Source organism: Saimiri boliviensis, chromosome 15 (assembly GCF_048565385.1).
Source record: "Saimiri boliviensis isolate mSaiBol1 chromosome 15, mSaiBol1.pri, whole genome shotgun sequence".
Taxonomy (NCBI): domain Eukaryota; kingdom Metazoa; phylum Chordata; class Mammalia; order Primates; family Cebidae; genus Saimiri; species Saimiri boliviensis.
Genome location: NC_133463.1, coordinates 81295148 through 81319847, shown reverse-complemented (window position 1 = coordinate 81319847; position 24700 = coordinate 81295148). Strand labels below are relative to the sequence as shown.

Here is a 24700-nt window from a genome sequence, read left to right as displayed (position 1 = left end):
TTCTATCCCAAATCTGCTCGCTGTTAGCTCGGCAGCCTGGGGCTGGCTGTTTGTGTCTCACTTTCTTAATCTGTGCCAGGCAGACACTAATAGTCCCCACTCTCAAGAACACTGTGAGGATCCACAGAGTCAGTGCATGGAAAGTGGGAGGGTGCCTGGCCCATAACCACGAGCTCCCATTAAATACCAGCCACTTTTACCCAGCAGAGTATCGCTGTGCTCTTCGCTTCCTCTACATATTGGAGGGAGGAAAGGAAGAGGTTGCTTTTGCTTTGATAGCATCTTCCCCCTTCTGGGTTCAGGATGCTTGAACTCACACACTGGGGCAACTTTGCGGGCATTCTCTTGTATATGGGGTCTTGAACTGAAGAAACAAAGAGTATTTCAGGGAGAAATGAGTCTACAGGGCTTTGGTTATCACAGCTGGCCCACCAGAAGCAGCAGGGCATGGAGCAAAAATGGCTGTTCAGGAGAGGCTGGTCCAAGCTCAGATATGCCCCATGTGAGGCTTTAGGCAAGGTCAGCCACCCCTCAGAACCTGGGGTCCCCATTTATGGGAGGTTGGTGAATATGGGCTCCTAGCAGGTGATTGAGTCATTATTAAACACAACTGTTCACATAGTGTGTTCAGCATAGCCTGGCACACAGCAGATGCAAAATAAATGATACCAGATATTACTTCTATGATATCTGAAAACTTAGCAGCCAGGTAAAAATGAAAGAGGAAGGGAGTCCTGAAAACAGCCAACTTATATTGGTTTTGAGTAAAGGTTGGTTGTGGTATTTGACTTTTAATAACAACCATCAGAGGGGGTGTGGAAACCATAAGTTTTGCATAGACAAAAGCAAACATAAGAAGGATGCTGTCCTAGCAAAGCTTCTAGGGACCACAAGGCCATGGGGCTACCAGGCCAGAAACACCCAAATCTACCTGCCACTGCTTGACCATAGGGCATATCTCACCCCAGGCAGCACTAGCACCTTCACACAATATGTTCCCGGTCATCGAACCACTCAATGGATTACAGTCATCTGTTCACTTCTGTGAATAACTGAAAAGGGTGTGAAAACCTGAAATTCTCCTTATGCCCCATTCAGAATCCCCAAGCAGAAACCACACAGCCACTTTGATCTCCACTGGATTCATTCTAAAGACAGAATGAGAGAACTGTTCACCAGGGGTTTAAATAGACATCTAACAACAGGTTGCCTATAATTTTTATCATGATGCTTTCAGGCAAATTACTTGACACCTTGCAGGCTCAGTTTTTTTTTATTTACAACTTGGGGATTAAAATGCAATAATCTTCACAGGATTTCTCCTAGTCCAAAAAAAAAATGCACATGAAAAATGAGGCACCTAAAGTACACCATGCATGCTGGTTACTGAGAGAACAGAGGGCATGGGCATAAATGAGCTCTAAAATATGGCTGGGAAAATCAAGGGCTGGGGACCTTGAGGGTCTAGGAACCCTTGAATATAGAGTTGTTGGATCCTAAAGGTCCAGAGGACTGTGCATTCTGATGAGCCATGTAAACAGGGGTGAATGAGACCAGGGTGTCTAAATCCTAGAGAGAGCTGGACGGTGTCTTTCTTCTTCGTTTAAGACGCAATGGGTTGCTTTTAGAATGAGTCAATACGATTGATTTTGGTCACATTTCTATGGTGCTGAGCAAATTACTTCACCTCAAGATCCTCAGCTTTCTACTCCCCAAAATGGATATAAAAACATTGAGTTGATCAAGGGCTCAGTGTGATCCAGCGGGCGAGGCTAGCTTAGTGCTGGGGGCATGTGATATGCTTATGAGTGGTGGCTCTTTTGATTTTGTCAAAATTTCTTTTTCACCCTGCATATTAACCTGTCTGAGGAAGGACACTCAGAAAGCGTCCCCTGCCTGAGCTGCACATTGCAGCTGATCTCTCCAGCCTTTGCATCTGACTTCATCTTCCTCGCCTCATAACCTGGGAGGCCATTTCAATTTCCAACCCATGACAGGTCATTATTTTAGATTCCCATCCAATTAAATCTCCCTCAAAATTCATGGTCTCACCTCCCATTTCTCCAAGGGCACCTGCGTGGGTGGACATTTGAGTTCATAGTTGAAGTTAGACTGAAAACCATGAAACAAGGTCTTCCTGGCTGACCCTCTGTGACAGGCTGAGTGTGCTTCTTCTGCTACAAATTCTTTTTTCATTCTTTGGCAAGGATGCCCCAGCGAGCACTCCATAAATCAGATGGGAGGTGGGACCTGTCAGAGGTGTGATGTGCTTTCTTTTTTTTTTTTTTGGGACGGAGTTTCGCTCTTGTTACCCAGGCTGGAGTGCAACGGCGCGATCTTGGCTCACCACAACCTCCGCCTCCTGGGTTCAGGCAATTCTCCTGCCTCAGCCTCCTGAGTAGCTGGGATTACAGGCACGCGCCACCATGCCCAGCTAATTTTTTGTATTTTTAGTAGAGACGGGGTTTCACCATATTGACCAAGATGGTCTCGATCTCTTGACCTCGTGATCCACCCGCCTCGGCCTCCCAAAGTGCTGGGATTACAGGCTTGAGCCACCGCACCCGGCCCTGATGTCCTTTCTAAACCCTGGTGGTGGATTGGCTCTGAGGCCAGGGTTGGCTCAGTCCAGCCAGAGACTAGTGGCTCCTCATCCCCTTGGCCATGTCGTCTCCCCACAGGGCACAGGAGAAGCACTGGGGTCAGGGTCTTTAGCCTGAATAAGACTGCACAGAATTTCCTCAATCTCTAAGATACCTGGGTACAGCAGAATCAAGTCTTTCTGATGATAACATGGGCTAGGAAGAAGCCTTCCAAGAGATGGAAGCTATGTCGTGATGCGCCTGAGAGTTGGACATTTCATACAGAGATTTTCATACAAGGGAAAAAGAAACAGGTTTATTTAATTTTCATTCTTTCTGTGCGTGAGTCTCTAGAGTGAAAGGGAGAGGGTCTTCGCTCTTTCTTCGTCTGCATTCTCTCCTTGCCCTCTTTGTTTTACTCTTCCCTCCCTTCCTGTGTCTTCTACTTTTTGTGCTATTTTTGCCTCCTCTTCCTCCTTCTCCATCTCATCTTCGCTTGTCCTTCTGGTCCTCTTTCATTCCTCCTCAGCTCCCTGTCTCCTTTCCTTCCTTCTTTCATTGCTTCTTTTATCTTTCTTCCTAGAGGTGTATTTAGTCCACCTGTGCCACACTAAATGCACAGCTGGGGGGATGCGTGTTGTATGTGGCCCCATTCTCACACCCCATGAAGTCGATGGATTGGGCCTTCGTGGGAAACCCCGGAAGGCTGCGGCCTCTGCAGGCACTCACTTGTTGCCTTGTTTCTTTCATTCTGCAGTTGAGGAAAATGAAGCTCAGAGAAGTTCATGGTCATTTACCATGGGGGCAAAGCTAAAATTCAAATCCAAGTTTGGTTGATACTGGACCCTGAACCTCTCTCTCTGTCCACACCTGCCTAAATGCAGAATATACCAGGGCACACTCACATTTCTCAAACAACTGAGCATGTGACTTTCAGCCTTGCTACTACCTACCATGCCCCTTTGAAGTCTCAGCCCCAGTTCCCCCACGGCAACAGCCAGGGAGCTGCACGGGAGGGTGTCTCAGGCACCCCACACTAGCTGCGGCGTCCACAGGGTCCCTGACTGGTTGTCTGCTTCCCTCCTCAGAAGTGGCTGATGGCCTGTGCTGCGTGCTCACCACGCCCTGTCTGACACAAAGCACGGCTGCCCCAGCAGTAAGGACCTCCAGCTCACCTGTCACTTTGCGTCAGAAGACCGTGGACTGGAGGAGAGTGTCCAGGTGAGTGTGTGTGTGTGTGTGTGTATACATACATACAGAGAGAGAGAGAGAGAGAGAGTGTGTTTGTGTGTGTATACATATGCAAGTGGTCCATGAACATGCGAGCACAAAACAGTGTGTGCCTAGTACATAAGAACCGTGACCAGGGTCAGCCAGCCCTGCTGAGACCTGGAGGTGAGAACCCCACCCAGATGTAGACCAAGGGAATCCTTGGGTGCTGCTGCGGTCTCAAGCCTCACAAGGCGTGTGGCAGCTCCCCCTGTTTCTGCAAACATCTACTGAGTCTTTATTCTATGTTAGCAGTATACATTCTGGCTAAAATATACCACCTTTCTCTTTCTAATTGTTAGGATCCTAGAAAGTAACACATTCTGTGTAAATTTAATATTATTTAAAACCCTCTCACAAAGCTTAAACACATCAGTAGAATCCTACAGTTACTTCTTTGTTTTCTCTAGGAGAAAAAAATCTTTCATCAATTTATTCTGTTTATTCCATTGTCAGCTAGTGAATTTTAAAGGCTATTTGTAGTTTGGGATTGGTGGGTTATCTTAATACTTCAGTATCAATCCAGAGATCCCACTGGCAAATCAAAGAAAATCAGAGATCAAAATTATGTAAGAGATAAAGAAAACTGCTTTTTCTTATAAATAATAAAATTAATTTTACTAGAATTTACAGTTGGAAGTGTCAGCCATCCAAGAAAATAGCAGTTCAGAGAGGTTAAGTGATTTGTCCAAGATCATACGGCCCACAAATATAAGAACCAGTATTAAAACAATCGGTTAGAATAATTGCAGTTAGAGTAGAGTAATTGGTTAGAGTAATAATTAGAATAATAAGTTAGGGCTGGCTCATGCCTGTAATCTCAGCACTTGGGGAGGCTGAGATAGGTAGATCACTAAGGAGTTTGAGACCACCCTGGCCAACATGGTGAAACCCCGTCTCTACTAAAACTACAAAAAAATTAGCCAGGCATGGTGGTAGACATCTGTGATCCCAGCTACTCAGGAGGCTAAGGGAGGAGAATTGCCTGAGCCTGGGAGGCAGAGGTTGCAGTGAGCAGAGATTGCGCCACTGCACTCCAGACTGGGTGACAGAGAAATAGTCACCAGGAATTTTGTTTTTCTTTTCCTCCTGTTCTCATTCCCTTGCCCTCATCCCCTCCTCTCTCTATGATCCTCTCTTTTTTCCCATTCTCTGCCCCCTTTTCTTCTGACCCACAGACTGCAGGAGGACCGTGAGGGAACAGAAAACCCACTTGGGGTAGACGAGTCCCTTTTCAGCTATGGCCTTCGAGAGAGCATCGCCTCTTACCTGTCCCTGACCAGTGAGGACAACACCTCCTTCGATCGAAAGAAGAAAAGTGTCTCCCTGATGTACAGTGGCAGCAAGAGAAAAAGCTCCTTCTTCTCATCGCCACCTTACTTTGAAGACTAGCCAAGAACAGACACAATGGTTCATGCCCTAAAGGAACAGAGGTTCCAACTATTGCCTGGGATCTTGCAAAAAGCAAGATTCTCTGATCCCCAGGAAACTCATATATTTTAGGAGCCAAGAGAAGCCACATGGAGGCTCAAAGCTGCATCTTCTGTATCCACATCATGACCACAGGAACTCTGGCCTGCTGTCATCAGGGCTGTGGCATCATGAAACATTGGGTCATGACATGTCAGGCAATGCTTAGAAGAGCTCAGCATGTATCTATGCACACATTGTGTGTGGGGGACACAGGACAAAGCCACTCTCACAAGAAAGTGCACCAGGATCATTCCCCCAGGAACTGGACCTGTCCAGACAGCTACACTCCATGGTCATTGGAGAGAACTTCTGTAGCCAAGGCTGAGAGGGAGAGGAAACAAAAGCTATGGCCTGGCAGAAGGTCTAGGTTTGGCGATGCATCCCCTGAATGGAACTACTTTAACCAATCCATAGGGATCTCTGAGATGCTTTCCTCTCTTTTTATAGGAACTCTGTGACACTAAACATTAGCCCGAAAAACTTCTGAGCCTTCCATTGGGAGATACCTTGGGCCTGCTCCTGCACCAAAGCCATGTGGGTGGAAGTCAGATGGCCTCCCTGATTCTGCAGAGGGCCAGAAGCATGAGAGAGAGGAAGGCTGCTGGCAGGGAAATCGAGGGGGCAAGCCTAGAACTGCACCAGCTTTCCTGATGTCTGCAGCCACGGCTTTGCAGTGCAGAGAGAGCTTCTCTGGAATGTTGGGATTCTTGCCTACATTAATGCATCAACTATTCATTTATTGCCTGAAGAGGCATTGCATTAACTCCTATGTAATGTGTCATGTAGGCCAGAAAAAAAAATTCATAAGTCCCCAACCCCCAGTAGAGATGTTCACAGTGTAGACAGGTTAAAAAGTGGTTAAAAAATAATATGTAAAAATAGAAATCACTCATGGCTTAGGATGGAACTGGAGGCAGGTGAGGAACACTCAGGAGCTCACTTTCTGGCTGTTCTTCAGAGTGAAAGGGATGGATGGATTGGGTAAGAATAGCTGAATTTTTAAAAAAGAAATGGAGACATTCTAAAGAATGAATTCATCCAGTACTTTATTCTAAGAAGGGTCTGGCATCCATATGAGGAAAAATGCTGAGCTCCAGGAAAGTGGGGAATCCAAGTGGATTAATGATGTCACGCATAATTTTAAGAGACAAGGGAGAAAACACAGTGTATAGCCAGAGAAGGAGAAGCAGGGATCTCCGGAGCTCCCATCCAAATCCTGTTAGGAGGAGAGTGGGCTGCAGATGAGTCTATGACTCATGTTCCCTGTTTCAAAGGGATCCTGGGGTAGAAGGGGCACATGCTTTCAGTGTCTTTCCCTGCCTTCGAAGTCTGTCTGCTCACATAAGCATTCCGTCCATCTGAGCTCATTGTGCTAGTGGTATGTATATGTGCAGTTTTTCTGTATCATAGATTCCAGTGTGTTTATACAAGGAGGCATCTGTGGTTTCCCCAACAATTCCAAAAGGCTATTTCAAAAGAACCAGCCAACGTATGAGAAATGAATGTAATACTGTGGTCACTGACTTCCCGCATAAGGCAGGGTGAGCCCTGAACTCCAGATGTCTGCACAGCATCTTAAGTATTGTTTTCCATTGTGACGAACGTGATTGGAATGTTGGGGAGCACCCAGAGGGATTTCTAAGTGGGGAGCATTACACTTCGCTAAATCATGTATTTATTCCTAATTAAAATAAACCTAATAAATATTTAACCCTTGGCATGTGCGGACAGTTTCTGGGTTGAGGGGGATGGGTGGTTCATTCAGAAGCTCTGTGGGTTTCAAATTTGCAAATAAATGTACAACTAGAGGCAAAGATCACCCAAAGAAACTTGGTGCTAGTTAGCAGTGCAGCATCCTCTTGAGGTAAGGCCTTAAGAAAAACCAGATTGCATGCCTTTGGAGGGTGTTTTATGAAACTTGAAGGTAAGCCTAAGGGATTGAAGGGGAGAGCAAATTCTGAACAATTGTTATAAAAAACATCTTGCCTAGATTCTCCACACATTAGTTGTGATAGCTGCATTATTCATTCTCCCAAGAATTTCTGCAGATTTTTAGACACCTACCACAGAGACACTGCTCAGGTACTGGGGCTGTAGCAGTGAAAACCAGATGAGGTCTCTGATATCATGGAGAATGCAATGTCTGATATCATGTCAATGCAAAAATGACATCATAAATAGACAAGACGCTTGATGATGGCAGTGATGACGATGAGGGCAGGCCCTAGTGCAGTCGCCTGCCAGGCAGGGTGGCCTTCAGGTCCAGCCTTAGGAAAGGCCTCCAAGCAGAGGCAATGTTTGGGCTGAGGCCTGAAAGGTGAGCCTCAAACAGTCATGTAAACATCTAGGAAGTCTATGGAGTCAGCAGGAATAATGGGGCAATTTCTGCAGGCAGGAGAAGCAAGACTGCATGCTGACGAAGCTAAAAGAAGCCAGGGCCGCCAGGCCAAGGCAGCTAGGGAAGGAGGGAGGGGCGTTAGGAGGTATCAGAAAGGTCCTGCAGGGCCCTGGAGGATATGGAGTGGCATAGGGCCCATTCTAAGAGACAGGAGGAGCCACTGAAAGGATCCAAGCAGGGGGTAAGATCTTTTCACTGATATATTTAAAACATCATGCTGTGTGGAAGACACATTTTTTAAATTCCATCATTGTATTGCCTATTGACACACAAAGTTTGAAGTTAAAGGGGCAAAAAAAATTTAATGCAAAAATGAACAAAAGGATAATGTGTGGTGCATTTTGAGGAAAAAATGGGATTTAAGGTGAAAATAAATTACATAAGGGCAAAGAGAGATGTACAGAAGCAACAATATGTTAAGAAGAAACGATGATTGCACCTATGTTAATGGGATGATATAGTATCAAAACAGATTACACAGCTGCAACAGGGAAAACAGATCAATCAATAATTTCATTTGGAGATTTAAATACACAAATCTCAGAAACTGATATAGTAAGCAATGATAAGTAAATAAATAAATAGGTAGATAGATTTTGATAACACTATATAACTTATTTGCCAACAAATGGATAATATAATAGGTCACAGAGAAAGTCCTAATAAATTTCAGAGTCAGCATCCTCCAATTCATGCTGGATGATAATAAAGCAATAAAATTGGAAATCAAATTTCAAAACGATAAATAAAAATTGAAAAATGCTAGGGATCTGAAGTCTAAAAAAATCCTTAGGCTAAGAAGAAAATAATGCAATAAATAAAATATTAGAAATAAATGACATATTGCTACTTTCCAAAATGTATTGGGTGTAGCTGATAAAATAGTGAGAGGGCAAATTATCACTTGAAATAAATTCATCAAGAAACAAAGAATGAAAGTAATGAGATTAATTTTGAACTTAAGAAGCTGAAAGAACAACAGATGGCCAAGGAAACGGGAAGAAAGCAGACGATAATAATAAGACATCAATGAAACAGACTTCTTAAAACACAGCCATAGCCAGGTGCGGTGGCTCAAGCCTGTAATACCAGCACTTTGGGAGGCTGAGGCGGGTGAATCATGAGGTCAAGAGATCGAGACCATCCTGGTCAACATGGTGAAACCCCGTCTCTACTAAAAATACAAAAAATTAGCTGGGCAGGGTTGCGCGTGCCTGTAATCCCAGCTACTCAGGAGGCTGAGGCAGGAGAATTGCCTGAACCCAGGAGGCGGAGGTTGCGGTGAGCCAAGATCGTGCCATTGCACTCCAGCCTGGGTAACAAGAGCGAAACTCCATCTCAAAAACAAACAAACAAACAAACAAACAAACAAAAAACAAAAAAAAAACACAGCCATAGAGAAGATTTTAAAAAGCAAAACATTGTTGAAGTAGACTAAGCGACGAAGATATGAACAAGAATTATCAAGAAAGATGAGGGACAACAAACACAAATCAAACGCAGTTCTGCTCATAACTATGCCTGAAGACAGAGTGTGTCCCTTGCCAGCAAAGACCTAAGGTGGCAGGTGTGGTCCTCCTTCCTCTCTGTCCTCTTCCTACCATCTGGAACCCCTGGCAGCCCAAACTCTAACCCTGCAGATGAGGAAGCCCTTAAGAAATGGCAGAGAAATATCTTGAAGAAACCAGAGCCCTGAGTGATCCAGAAACACCTGGGCTGACTATCTTGGCTGATGGCATGAGAGAGAGAGAGAGAGAGAGAGAGAGAGAGAGAGAGAGAGAGAGGGAGAGAGATAGGGAGAGAGAGACAGAGAGAGAGAGAGAGAGAGAGAGAACGAGAGAGAACTTTATTTATCTACTAAGCTGCTTTAGTACTAGGTCTCCTTCTTATATCAACTGAGCATTCTGCTCCAACAGGTATAGAAATAAACCCACCATTATTTGCAGAATGAGGAAAACTCATAGAAAACCCAAAGAAATCAACAGGCAAAGTATTAGATATGACAAAACAACTCAGTAAGTTGCTGAATCAACTTATTTCCTAACACAAGTATTTTCAAACTGGAAAATAAACAGAAAAGAAGACAGTGTTGACAAGGCCAGCCAAATGACAGCACGTGTAGGAACTTGCCTCACAATGGTTTCACAAAACTTTTATTTAGAAATGTTCAGAACTGATTAAAAGACCTAACAAGGCAAAACTGCGATGTCCATGGTTACAGGGTTTACCTGATTTATCAGCGCAAAGCTTCATATCATTACAGTGTAGATTTTTTTCTGAAATTAATGATCAAGCCTACGTCACTTAAATGCCTAGCAAAAATATTAGAATAAAACCTCAATAAACTTATCCTAAAATATATATGGAAGCATCAAAACTCATGAATAGTTTGGTGAATTCTGAATAGACAAGCATTGCATGCTCACACTATGAGATACACTGCAAAAACAATAGAGAACAGTGCTTTGAGCCCAAACTGCCATCTCTCTCCTCACTTCAGTGGAACTCAGCACGTCTCTGAACAAAATGCTGCGCAAAGTGTTAAGGAAACACTAAGAGGATTACACTCATGTATGTTTTCAAGCACCCAGTCATAACAGAATTGGAATGAGAGATGTTAGAAAAATAATAAGCACGTAAAATAAGGCACAGTTTCTAAGAATTGCTAAACATAAGTCTTTTCACTAAGGTGAGATTCTTTCCTTCTATTTCAAGAGATGAGGAAAGGCTTGGAGGCCTCATTCCAGCTGATCCCTGAAGAACAGCAGGAACTTTCCAGGTGGATCCTGGATATGCTGAACACAGAACAGAGTTAAGAAGGCCTGGAGGAAGGCATGGCATTTCCTCAGAAGGGTGATAGCCAGGAATGCAGTAAGACACAAGACAGAACAATTTAGCTTGAGGCCAATACCTGAGGCCAGGAGTTCACCCCGAGGAATGCAGACTTGGGGTGATGTCACAGAACAGCAAGAGAAATGTTTTCTGGGTCTGTGAATCATACCCCAGAGGACAAGACCTCCCCTGTCTTAAGACTGTCCAGGGACAAAGCTGCAGAAGGCATGTTTGCAACAAGTCACCCTTCATCCTCTAACCTGGCCCCAGGACAGGTGAAATGCCCTAGGATGTACTTCTGTCTGGAGTTGCCTTCCCTTGGCAAAGGAAGAGGGAAGAAGGAGCTTGGATTTCTTGAGTTCCTATGTTATGCAGGACATTTTACAAACCGTAAGTCCTGACGACATCTCGAGACCTTGGGAAATAGAATTAATTACATGGATTTGATTTGATAGGTGAAGAATACAAGGTGAAGTGTTTTCTCCAAGACCAAGATCCTAATGCAGTCCTGTCTGATGGCTCTTTATCTTACACCTTGAGATCCCAAGAGAGTCCCAAATTCCCGGAGAGGCAGCCTCGTAGCGTGGGGAAACATAGTAATGCAGCTTCTGCCTTGTTGTGTGTTCTCTGGTAGGTCACTAAATCTACTGAGCCTCAGATTTCCTATCTCTAGATTGAAAAATAAAATAAAGTCCCCTTGCCAATCAACGTGAGGAATCTGTGAGATAAGACACTGAAAGTGCTTTGTGGTCTCAAAAGTGCTAAATGAATACAGGTTATTCATTATCATCACAGGATTTCCCTTGACCAATGTTTCAACAGTTCTGGCCCCAAGATTTGCAGAGAGACTTAAGATTTTATCCCATAATAAATTGCCAACTCACATTCATTTCCCCAAACATCTGTTGATAAAAAACACATTTAAGAACCGCTAATATATTGAAGTATTTTAGTTCTCTCAATTCCAAATAATTTCACATGCAACCCGAGGACTGCTGGGAGCAGTTGTAAAAGCTGCTTCCAAATGACTAAAACAGATGGAAGGTTTATTTTTAAATACACTACCATTTGTTAAAACAGATTAGTATTTGAAATTCCCCAAACACCTAAACCCTCAAAAAGAAAAATCTGCTTTCTGAGCCCATTGGAAGGTATTTTTGGCATCTTCTGGGTCCTAATGAGTGTCTGGTTTCTGAAAGGGCCCTGGACAAATTGCTCCAGGATCAACTCAACGAGCAGGATGGTTTGTTCTCAATACCAGGAATTGAAAGATGTTTGTGCTCAATTCTACTGCCACTGAGATGGATCAATATCAGAGGGATGGACTGAAGAAAATTGGGATCAAAGGATAAGACTAACAGAAAGGTGTGGAAGGCAGGGAGCTGGTGTATCCTGTGGGTCACTGGGCCCTGAGAACAACAGCTGAACTCCCCCACAGTCATCTGCTCATTGCTGCCCCACAATAATTATGGCGCATCCACGGACTCTCAGATGTGCTGTCTGTGTGGGGTGCTCGGGGTCTCATGAAGAGCAAGGCACACCTAGCCCCTGCTCTGCTGGAGCTTGCAGTCTTGTGAGGCAGCAGCTTCGGCACTAAGAGCAGTTACTTACTTTGGAAATCCTGATAAATGCTGCACAGGGGACCTACAGGCAGCACAAGCCATATAAAAAGGGCTCAGTTCTAGGCTGAAAAGTCAGGAAGGCTTCTCTAAAGGAAAAGTAGGGCAGGCAAAGAGGGGGATGTGGAAAAACTGTTCCATGCAAAGGAAACCCTAATGAACCACTCTCAGGAAATAGAAACACTTCGCCATCTAAAATTTTTAGCACTTTAGACATGAGGGAAAAAATGTCAGGGGAGCTCTTCAGCATCTTGGAATCACACAAACATGGAAAACTCCAAGCAGAATCTACACTCAGGACAAAGGACAAAGGAAACCCAAGCAATTAAAGCCAACTAGGTTTTCAAGGCACAGGAGAACCACCTCCCCAGCCACATCTACAGTAAGACTGAAGGTAGAACACACACCACTCACCATCAGCACAGCTCTTCGGAAGAGTCGGGAGTTGGTGGCCCTGGTCGTGAGAAGGTGGATGCTGGCCACATCAGCCCCGCCTCGGTCTGCTGCCAGGGACACACGCCGAGGGTCCCCGCCAAATGCTCGGATGTGGGTCTGCACCCAAGTCAGAGCTGCCACCTGGTCCAGAAGCCCCCAGTTGCCACTCACTTCTCTGGACCCTTCAGAAAAGAGGAAAGCCTTTTACCCTTTGTGACCTTGCAACCTTGGATTTGACAATCATGGTGCTGTCTATGGCAGGCACGTGGCCCCTCCAGGAGTTATGGGCTCTTGTCCTCACAGGTCACAGGTCAGCAGTATGGGTTCCAAACACAGTGAGGAAAGTGAGGAACAGTGGAGGAGCATGGGCTTTGAAAGCAGACACACACAGGCCTGAATGCCGGCCAGTAAGGAGACCTTGATCCTGTCCTTGTACCTCTCTTTTGCCAGCTAGGAGACCTGGATCATGTCTTTAGAACTCTCTGAGCCACCACTTCCCTGTCACTAGCTGAGGGGAGTTGCTCAGATTAGAGGCAGTACATCTCCAGTTCCACCACTAGCTTGGCCTGTCAAGGGGAAGGAGGTGAACTCTCTGCCCTATGTCTTTGACCCCTGCAGGTGGTTGTCCCTGACAGTGGCCAGGCCATGCTGGGGTTCTGGATCCCACCCTTCCCCTCACCTCATCATCTGAAGCCTTTATTAGCATGCAACTGAATTGATCTCTTTCCTTTTTCATAGAATCCAATTAACATTTGTTAAAAACTCAGCACTATGTTTTTTAATAAAATGATTTAGACACAACTATAGCACAAATATGCTCTTCTCCTTAGCTTTTTGAGACACCGCATAGACTTCTGGTTGTGCTGTGAATTCAGTAGATCCTTCTTCTCAAACTACTCCACTAACTTGTCCTCTTTATCAGACCCTGAAACACCAGGCCTCATTCTCATTTCATCTGAGCTTCCTACTCTCCTTTTCTGACTTTGCACTAAGGAGCCTCATCAGATTCCATGGCTTTCATTAGCACCTACATGTTGGTGATGGTCCTGTGTGTCAGCAGCCCAGCCCACTCCCTGGGCTCCTGATCCCTCATGTTTCTCCATGTGGTATGATAGTTATGATTTACAGGATTCAGCATCCAGCAAGAAACTACTGATAAGACTCCATATTCCCAAGTAGGAAAGAAGAAAAGAAAAAAACAGAAAAGTTGCATCCTGATTCCCCAGTCTAGTATTCACAAAGTTGAAGGGAACATGATGGTTCACCATGGAGCCAGACCAGCTGGCTGGAGTCCCAGCTCCATTTACAGCCTTGAGGAGCCCTGAATAAGTTATCTGTATGCTTTGATTTTCCCCACTGGTAAAATGGTGGTGATAATAGGTGATGATAGCACTTCATCATAAGGTTGTTGAGTAAATTAGTGAATATTTGTAATAGGAGCAGAACAGTGCTTGTCACAAAGCACTATAGAAGATGGTTTTTTTCATGAAATAGAACAGGTTTAAGTTCTAACATGTCACTGATGCTCTTAGCAGAGTGTCCTTGTCTCCAGCCTGCCTGAGCACTCCACTTAGCTCAGAGTACAAGAATAATACAAATTATTCTTCCAGCTGTAGAGACATTCAGAAGTTCTTCAAATGCATTTTGTGTTCTGGGACTGGTGAAGCCATTGGTAGAACATGATCCTCGCTGTAAACTTTCTGGATTGCCTGTATGTCCCATTCGTTAGGATGAATGTGTTTGTTCCCTCCAAAGTCTGAGGTAGCCCAGGAAAGAAGGGCATCAACTGAGTCAGACCAAGTCCTACAAATCTGGAAAGTGACGGCCACAGCCTGTATTCCAGGGACAAGGAGGAGAGGACATGTTCCTGACTCTCACTTCCCATGTATCAGCTTCCCACTAAACAATAAGGATCAGTGTTGACTTCCGGGGTCTAGACTTCTGAGAGGTCAGAGGGTGAGCATGTATTCAGGGGGCCACTCATTAAACATGTATGACTGGGCTTCAGCTGGCATCAGGCACTGCGCTAGGTATGGCAGAAAGCAAGAGAGATCCTACCTAGCCCTAGGGACACACAACCTCAGAGAAACGCAGAAGGCAGTTAACAAGCAATTACGGTCTAACATGTCTGGTTCACCATTTTCCTTTACTGGTGAAGAAACTGAAACTTTAGAGAGAACGAGCTTGTTTAGATGCAAGAAGTGAATCTGAGATCAAGTTGGGACTCAAATCCTAATTCACAATCAGAATTCTATCCTAACATTCAAACCAATTCAACAAATGTTTGTTAAAAATCTATGACGTACATTAAAACATTTCAGTGCTTTATTTCTGACACTTTCTCTGTTCAAAAAGCTTTTATACCTCCCTCATTCCTACTGCATCAAGTCCAAACTTATTCCTGGCTTTTCTGACCTTCTAAATGTGCTGTGAAGCTGTCTGATGAGTCTGGGACCCCATCACTGCCCAGGGGCTGCCCCTGATGCTCTCAGCAGAATGCCCTGGTCTCCAGCCTGCCTGTGTCTGTGTTTCTAAGCTCCAGTTCTCATCCTCAGGTCCCACCTCACTCAGTCATGCCACACACACACACTCTGTGCCTCTGCTTATGTCTTCAAGGCTCGGGCCCTGGGGCAAGATGTCAGAGGACTGCTCTCAGCTGCCCACGGGGATAACTGGCCTGAATGGAAGCCCTCCACACCTGCACTAACACTCTTCTCCATCCACTGTCACCCACTCTGATCTGCCCCTGTACCTCCTGGCTCCTACTCCTCTGCTCAGAGCACCTGGAAAGCATTCACCTGCTCCCTCATTGTCTAATTGGCTCTTGTTTGCCCATTTGATCTCTTCAACCATCTCACAGAAGCCCCTCAGCACTGTTCTGGGCTCACCCTGGTCTTGCCAGAGATCATCAACACAAGGCAGTGTCGTGTAGTGTCCATGGAGCCAGACCAGCTGGTTGCAGTCCCAGCTCCACCATTTACAGCCTTGAGAGGGCCTGGACAATCTAACAATGCTTGTGTGCTTTGACGTTCCCCATCTGTAAAATGGGGATGATATTAGCACTTCCACATAAGGTTGAGTAAATTAGTGAATATTTGTAAGGTTGAACAGTGCTTGTCATAAAGCACTATAGAAGATTAATTTTTCATAAAATAGAGCACGTTCTAACATGATGCCACTGATGCTCTCAGCAGAATGTCCTGGTCTCCAGCCTGCCTGTGAAGGGGCACCTGCTGGGGCAGCGTTCTGTGCCTGTTCTGGGTAGAGAGGACAGCAGACCTGCTCAGTAGGCCTCTGAGTGTCCCAGAGACGATGAGGTCATGGTAGTGTGTGGTTACCGTTGGCAGCCGGGCCTTCTGTCTGGTGTCCTGGCCAAAGCACATTTCCTCTGCTCCCACGTCCCGCAGAGTCCATAGGGCCCTTGTCCAGCCTCTCATCCTCTGTCCCAGACGCCACTGCCCCAGTTCCCTTTACTGCTTTGCTTTGCCTGACAGAGGGGAAGAATGACTTGGGGCCAGATGACCTCTGGGGTGTCCTGCTGCAGGGCCCAGGCTTGGGGAAATGGCCTCCCTTTGCCCAGCAACTGCTTCCTTTTCAACTGCTCACATCAACAGGAACCAAGACTCCCTTTAATCACTGGGCTGGGCTTGCCTTTTATCAGCAGAGAGCACATGTTTGTCTAGTGGGCCTCAGGACCGGCACGAGCTTCTGCTTTCATTTTCCTCCAGTCTCTTTCACAAAGTACCTCTGGAGTCTGGGCTCTCAGGGACCATTTTCATTCTGGGAAACAGCAGCAGATTCTGCACACATTTATCAAGTGACATGATGCTCACGAGGGGCTGCTCAGCCTGGCTCTGTGAGTGACAGGGCTGCCTCTGCTAAGATCAAGAGACATTGGCCAGATACCGGGCCAGGAAATGATAAAAACACATCCCTGTCTTGGAAGAGCCCCTGTCTAGTCTAGAGAAGAAAGTGGGAATGAACATGGGTGAGTCCTGGTGCTGGTCCTCACACACTTCATCTCACATGAGCTGCCCTGCAAGGCTTAGCATCCTTCACTGGCAGATGGGCAGCCTGTGCTGGGATGGAGAAGGAAGGAGTTGCTCAGAGTCCTGGCAGTGCAGAGCCACAGAGCAGCCCTCAAACCCTATCCTGCTCAGATGTAAACCTGCATTCCCTGCAGAATCCCAGGCTGAGGGTGGCATGCAAAGTAACTAGCTCTTTCCAGGCTTATGTTCTGAACTGCAATTTGCAATGACTTAAAGTGGAAAAAGGGATAGATGAAGAGGTGGAGCACAGGAAGGTTGGAGGGCAATGAAATGATCCTGTGGGACCTTGTAGCAGTGGATTCAGGACCTCAGGCAGCCTGCAAACCCCAGAGAGCATCCAACACACAGGACGAACCCCAAGGTAAACTGTGGACTTCAGTAAATCATAACGCACCACCCATCAGCTCATCAAATGTAACACATGTGCCCAACCAAAGCATCTTATTAATCAATAGTAGGGGAAGAAGGAGGGGGAGAAGGGAGTGTATGGGAACTCCTTGTCCTTTCTGCTTAATTTTTCTATAAACTTAAAACAGCTCTAAATAAAAAAATCTATTTAAAAATATGAAAGGGGGAACAGTTGCACCTGTGTGGCAGGTTTATTGGGGGATTAACTGGGATCAGGGCTGGCCCCTTTGCGCTTCCAGAGGTGAGCACCTGCTTCCTGTTGCCCTCTGCATGGCCAGGCTCAGTCCTGTCTCTGATCTTGCCCAAAGCAGGCGGGAGACAGCTCCTCCATAGCAGGAAGCCTGAATCTGCATCACGGCTCTGCTGCTGCTGCTCTGCCCTCCCTCTGTCTCTGTGTCTCACTTTCCTGATTGATTTGATAAGGATGTGAATGTCTTTGCTCCCCTCTCAGAGCTCAAGAGCAGGGAGGAGCAATGTGAGAGACTGGGAAGCTTGGGAATGTAGGACACACAAGACGGGCTAAGAAGGAAGGCAAAGAAAATGGCCCGTGTTTTTATAGTAGAATGATTTATAATCCTTTGGGTATATACCCAGTAATGGGAATGCTGGGTCAAATGGGATTTCTGGTTCTAGACATGTTTGTTGGAGCACTATTTACAATAGTAAAGACTTGGAACCAACCCAAATGCCCATCAAAGATAGACTGGATAAAGAAAATGTGGCACATATATACCATGGAATACTATGCAGCCATAAAAAAAGAATGAGATCGTGTCCTTTGCAGGGACACAAATGAAGCTGGAAGCCATCATTCTCAGCAAACTACACAGGAATAGAAAACCAACCATGGCATGTTCTCATTGATAAGTGAGAGTTGAACAGTGAGAACACATGGACATGGGGGGAAGCATCACACACCGGGGACTGTCAGGGAATGGGAGGCAAGGGGAGGAAGAGAATTAGGACAAATACCTAGTGCATGTGGGGCTTAAAACCTAGATGACAGGTTGATGGGTGCAGCAAGCCACCATGGCGCACGTATACTATGTAACAAACCTGCATGGTCTGCACATGTATCGTGGAACTTAAAGTGATTTTTTTTTTTTTTAAAAAAGAAATAAACTGGCCTGTGGCTAAATGAATGCAAGAGATGGACCCTGCTCAGCATAACTGAAAAGCAGGGAATTGAAGGACGTGTCCAGTCATCTGAGGGAGCCCGCTGCAAAACAGTATTTCTTGTTGTTCCACCAACAGCGTTGAAGGCCCAGGAAGCCATTTGTGACTGTGGTGATAACGTTCCTTAGCCTCACTGAGCTTCGCCGACCCTTCTATGAAATGGCCGCTCCCTGCTGGCCTCAGAGATCTCCTGTGAGAAATAGATGAGGTAATCCAGGAGAAATATCTGGTGAAGATGACACACTCTGTAAGTGTAACTTTCCTTCTCTCTTGCTGATGGTGTTTCCCTTGAGCAAAATGAACAGGCAGGCTTAGTGCATGTCAGGAATGAGTGGGGTTGGTGTTCTGGAAGCTTCCGTTGCCTCCCCACAGGCTGTCCCTGCTGGCAGCCAAAATGAATTTGCCTGTCCAGAAGCACATGAATTCTCAACAAGATTATACTCTGCGAAATTATAATCCCCCACCCACTGAGGGACAGACGGCATACAGAAACTCACTCTATTCTGTCTAGAAATGCTCTAGGCCAACAAGGCAGCCATGTCTGGGAAAAGTTCCCCAGGCCCAGGCTCCTTGGGGCGAGTCCTGATATCACCACCTCTAGAGGAAGGGGCTACTGATGGCACAAATCATGGTCAGTCTTGTGTTCACACAGAGGAAAGCAAACCCAGGCAAAGAGGTTTCTCTTCTCAAAGAGGAAAATAAGCTCATATGTGAATAATTGTTTAAACACTCTCCAAAGGGCTTCCACAAAACCCCAGTCACCAACTTTGCTTCTTACCCGCCACATATATGTGAAAGAGGGTGGGGCTAATTATCCTCATTTTACCAGCCAGAAAACTGGGATTTGGAAAGGCCGAATGGGAGACCCAGGGTCTCTCAGAGCCAGGAAAGGGGAAGCTATATCTGTCCTTGGATTCCCAGCTGACCCTGCTCCCCATCAAAAGCATCTGAAATCTGTTTCTCACCCTCGTCTCCTACATTGACATCTGCTTGTATTTTTTCTTAACTTGTTGCCCATTTCATACATCTAGAATCTTCTTATCAGTACCCAAGGCCTCACACCATGTGGTCATCCAGGTTTCTGCTCATGCTAGATGCCTACCCCACACATTCACACACATTTTAGTCCAGCTGATCATTCTGACCAGTCTACCTTCCATTCACCCACCTGTACTCAGCACATAGAACATCTCAGATCTTAAAGGAGACCCTTGGAAAACAGAGATGAAGCAGTCACTATCTTCAAAGGTGTGTAAAACTCAAGTCTCTAAAACCCTTTTACATGTACCTCGTTTGAGCCTCATTGTAACTTTGGAAGTCAGGTAAAATTATCCCCATTTTACAGAGGACAAGACTAAGACTGGGTGAAAAGAATGGTTTTGTCCGAGGGCCCACAGAAAAAAGTGGCAAAGGTGGCCCTGGGATCTTCAGATTCCAAGGCAGTAACTCTGCCTTGATCACTGCAGCTGACACAGTGAGGAAAAGATGTGGATGGAAGATGTTTGGGTTGGTCCAGGGCTCAGTTCTGCCCTGGCAGTCAGTGGGAAGGATGGAGGACCTGGACGGGGTGAACAACACGTTTGTGATAGGGGACAGGCCATTGTTCACAAGTGAGGCCAGTATTAAAAGGAAGTGGGACTCTCCTTATTTATACAGCTCTGATCCCAAATCAGACGGTTTCCCTGTGGGCAGAAGACCTATAATTCATCCCCTAGGGTTGTTCAGGGCAAGTCAATTCCTGGCTCTGTTGTTCCTGACTGTATAATCTTAAGTGGACCTCAATTTTCTCTTTAAACTACATGCTCACACATACATACAGATCACAAGGTAAGAACTGTGGTGGACTTGGAGCAGCTCAGACATGTAGTAAGTTCTCAATAAGTGGAAACTATCATCCTTTTCTATAGGTATCAGTATCCCCAGAGTGTCTCCTGGATGTGCTAAAATTTCCACTGTGTGCCTAGCTTGGCTGGAGGAGGAGCAGGGGTGGTGAGGGGATGGGGCTTGAGGGAAAAGGGGCTGAGCCCTGGCTCAGGGCGTCAGCAGCTCCCACCAGAGGCAGCAACTCACCAGAACTCAGGAAGCCGAAGACACCCACTCGGTAGCCAGCAGTGACCACGATGAGGTTGCCAACAGCAGCCAGGAAGGAGCCGTCGATAGCCGGCCATCCCTCACTCCCCTCCCCCTCCATGGTGTTGTGGAAGAACACCAGCACAGACGTGTTTGGAGCCTGTGGGAATTGGAGAAACACGAGGCTAGAGCATGGGGAAGGCGCCTTTCCCAAGCTTGGAGCCCGATTCTGGGTCAGCACGGGACTCCTCTGGCCAACTCTGTGGCATACTTAGCCCCATGCAGTGGATGGAGCTGTGTATCTCTGAATTTATACATTGAAATCCTAGCCCCCAAGACCTCAGCAGCTGACCGTATTTTGGAGATAGTGCCTAATAGATAATTAAGGTAAAATAAAGTCACACTTGTGAGCCCTAATCCCATAGAACTGGTGTCCTTATAAGAAGAGGAGGTCAGGACACAGGCACAGAGGGAAGGCCACATAAAGATACAAGGAAGAGAAGAGGAACATCTATAAGCCAAGGAGAGGAGCCTCTGAAGGAACCAATCCTGTGATACCTTGATCCTGGACTTCTGTCTCTAGTGAGAAAAACCTCACAGAGCTTGCAGTGCTTTGTTATGGCAGCCTGAGCAAATTATTAAACCCCATCCATAGAAAAGGAAACTGAAGGTCAGAAAAGGCAAGGACACTTCTTCTCACATTACAGAGTGAGCAGGTGTCAAGGAGAGCAGCTCCCTGCAGACCTGGAGCCCGTCTCACGGTACCACACAGACTTCCAGATCCCAGTTCTGGCCCATAGTTTATTCCAGAAAAGCATTCTGGGCCCTCAGCGTCCCCTTTCCCTTGGATGCTTCCCTTGCTGGACTCACCCTGGTAGCAGAGCTAGAGTTCATTATGCACTTACTAAGAGCCAGGCACTGTGTCCAGTGTTTACAACTGTGCCTCAAACAGTTCTGTGAAGTTGGCAGATACTTACTGTCCCCATTTTACAGATGAAGAGGCAGAGGCTTAGACATTTTCATTGGCTTGCCTGAGATCACGCAGCTAGGAGGTAGCAGAGCTGAGGTCTGGAAGTAGGCTGAACCTATTCTATTAGAATCATGTGTCCAAGCTGGGGAATCTGAGGCCCTACTCCAGGCCAGGGCATAGGCGGGTACCAGGTAACTCATGCTCCATCCAGGATCCTGATTCCTTGTAACATCTCTACTCCATGTATGATGGCCTCAGACAGACACACAGATGTTTCTACAAAGGGGCCACGTCACAGGAGCAAACACTGACCTAGGACCTGCCCCTGTAGGGCTGGGCTAAAGGCTCATCTGATCTTCCACCCAAGGAGGTAGAAGCAATGGTAGCCATAAGCACCCCACTCCACAGCTGTGAAAGCAGAGGTGCAGAGCAGTGAAGTCACCCATGGAAATGCCTTACAGAGAGGAAGGGGCTGACCTGGAATTCTGACTCCTGACCCACCTTCCCAGCACTCCCCTAGTCTCTTCCTCTGTGACATTCCAGCTCAGGCGTAAATTCTTCAAATATGAGATCTTTTTAAATGCGACAGAGAAAGGCCAGCTTGAGTGGTCTTGGATTCATTTGTCCTGCTCTGTGGAACAGATCAGTGAAGGAGCCCAGGATCCCCCTCCTAAAAGTGCCCGGACTCATGTTTATTGGGCAGCTTGCCAGCAAGAAAAAAGGCCTTTTGGCTTGTGGCTGCTGAGGCAAGGGCAAGGCACAGAAAGGAGGGGCAGTCCTCAGCTCCTGCCTCAACGACAGCCACAGGAAGCGTCCAGGATGCTGGCCCCTCCTGCGCAGGGCCTATCACCTGGGGGGCAGGTACTGCCCATCTGAGCTGAGGTATCACTGCTTCTCTCCCAAGGTCAGGATGGGGCCCGGACAGTTCAAGGCAGAAAAAGCCAAACTCTCTTTTACTGGGAACTGCCCTAAGGAGAAAAGAGCACTGGCTTTGGAACATGGTGACAGGGATGAGCCTCCACTTTGCCCAGCTGAATGTCCTTATGCGCATCATTTAGCCTCTCTTAGCCCCAGGTCTGCACCTTTTAGATAAGGGTAAATTTATCTCTCTTCATTTTTCTATCAATTGATGGACTGACCAATCTATCATCTATCTATCCTCCTAGAGTTGATGTGAAGACAAATAAAATCAAAGATTAAAAAGTGCCCTTTAAACTACGCTTGCCCTGCAAACCACGTTCACAGTCTTCTTCCTGACACTATGGGAAAAGCACACACTCGTGGTCACCACTCACTGGTTCTAGCCACGAGCTCTGAGGACCAACTGACCAAGTCCATAGATCACCCACTGGCTGAATGACCTTAGGCAAATTACCTAACCTCAGCTCAGCAGGCCACAGAGGAGGAGACTGGGCTGTGCTGGACACTGTGGGGACAGTGGATTTCGAGTGGGAGAGTCTTCAGGGCAACCATAGCAAGTGCTTCTGAACTCACCACATTCTGAGGAATGAACACATTGAGATACAAGCAATCTTCACTGACTCCAGGAGACGTGGATATTCGGATGCCTGGCTGCCAGCAGCTGGCCCTGCAGATACAGAATGGGTGACTTCCAAGACATGCTCCATCACCCCTCCCGACCTGCCACCATGGTCAGAGCCCACTACCCTATTCCAAAGCCTGGCGTCCCACCAGCCCTGCAAAAATTAGGCAGCTTCAGTAAATGGGAGTGGCAGTAAATGGAAGGAACAGCAGAGTGCCCACCACTCTCTGGCCACTGGCCTGTGGAGGAACATTCCCCAGAGACAATGCACCAACTTAGAGAAGGCTGCTGACGCAACAGCTCGAGATAGAGAAGAAGACAATGAAAGCTACTCAGGACCTTACCCCTTCCTTGCTCCAAGAGTATAGACCCTCCTCTGGAGGGGGTGTCCTACCTGCTCTCTTCACCAGTACAGAGTCCTACAGTGCCAGTTGGAGCATCTCCCAGTAATAGGAACTGAGACTAAAGCCGTGACCATGCCTAATGGCAGTGCAATGGTCATCTACCCAATGGGTGACGTGACTCATCACCCAATCTTCACTAGCCCTGTACTACAATGACCCAAGCTCTCAACTACTCTCCACTCAAAACCTATGTGACTCCATCACTTCATCTGTCAAAATGGGTACATCCTAACATGGTAAGGTACTCTAACTCATGAATATTTGTTATTTTTGTTTCCCAGTGGTAGAGCAGATGGAAATCCATGCCTTTCCACTCCCACTGCTGCCATCCTAGCTGAAGTCCTCATCCTCATCATCCTTTTCCTGGAGTACTTCAAGAGCCTCCTAGCTCATCACTCTATCTGGTATGGACTCATGGACCTGCTCAGCAGCCAGCCATGGGGGTAATGAGTATGGAGGGTACAGCTGCCTGAGTATAGGTACCTGTTGAGAAGGAGATTCAGGTGGGGAGGAGAAGAGCAGCAGTAATAAGTGCTGTTTTCACAGGTACTCTGAGTATGCTTTAATCAGAAAAAAAATCACAATATTGTTCTTTAATATGCTTGCTATTTAAAGTAGTATACACATGGAAAAGACAGGAAAAACTGAAATTTTTGATGAGGAAAGAAGATGGGTACTTAAAAAAAAAAAAACTAGTAATTTTGTTCCTAGTGGGAAAAAATTTCATTAGCACATTTACTTTTCCTTCAGTTCTGTGTCTCCCAGCTTCATTAGGATCAGATGTGGCGAGGAAGCTGAGCTTGGCCACTGCAATACCTGTGTAAGTGATATGTGAACCCCACTTCCAGGTTTATCCCATGGGAACCTCTCCTGTCAATTAAAGCCTCTCTTCCTGGATCAAAGTCCAGGGGGACCTTGGAAAATTCGTGCTGAAGAAGGGAGAGACTCCATCAGCCTGGGTCCCTGAACCACTGCATGGAGCAGAGCATACAGACCCCTCCATCACCAGATGGGCTTTACATGAGCAAAATATCATTAAGCCACTGATACTTGGGAGTTTATCTGTCACAGCACTTAATAATACCTTAGCCAATATATTCCATCCTCCATACATTGCTTTATCCAAAATGCACTGCTCTACCACTGAGACTCACTTTGATAGATTAGAATAGATAAGGCTTCTCTGAGCATTTACCAACATGTACTCCACTCAACCCATACCTTGGTTTACTGGCATCCCAGGACCCTGTCCAGTTCAAGGGCTCTGGTGCCTGGAAGCGCCTCTCTGCCAGGGGTGGGGCAGCATATGGAACTCCAAGGAACTGGTCCACTTGCTTCCATGAGGTGCCCACCTGGATGGCCTGGGACCTGCCCAGCAGCCGGCCGTGGGTAGCAATGGGCACAGAAGGTACAGATGTCTCATAGCTGAGCAGAGAGATTCCTGTTGGGAAAGGGAAGGGAAAGGGTTGAGG

The 24700-nt window shown here is 46.4% G+C and overlaps 2 protein-coding genes across 3 annotated transcripts in view; one reads left to right on the top strand and one right to left on the bottom strand.

Annotated features, from left to right (window-relative positions):
- Positions 1-7035, top strand: part of SLA (Src like adaptor) — a 37568-nt gene extending 30533 nt beyond the window's left edge. For both annotated transcript variants that reach the window (XM_010344228.3, XM_010344227.2), the window contains 2 exons: positions 3671-3803; positions 5030-7035. In XM_010344228.3, coding sequence (XP_010342530.1) covers positions 3671-3803; positions 5030-5243 — 347 coding nt within the window. In that variant the 3' untranslated portion in view covers positions 5244-7035. The remainder of the gene's footprint in view (positions 1-3670; positions 3804-5029) is intronic.
- The window catches only part of TG (thyroglobulin), a 273908-nt gene that overhangs the window by 97541 nt on the left and 151667 nt on the right, over positions 1-24700 (bottom strand). Inside the window, exons 38-41 of the mRNA XM_003933694.4 lie at positions 24450-24669; positions 22776-22869; positions 20312-20471; positions 12588-12790 (exon numbers count right to left, since the gene is read on the bottom strand). Of these exons, the coding sequence (XP_003933743.2) occupies positions 12588-12790; positions 20312-20471; positions 22776-22869; positions 24450-24669 (677 nt within the window). The remainder of the gene's footprint in view (positions 1-12587; positions 12791-20311; positions 20472-22775; positions 22870-24449; positions 24670-24700) is intronic.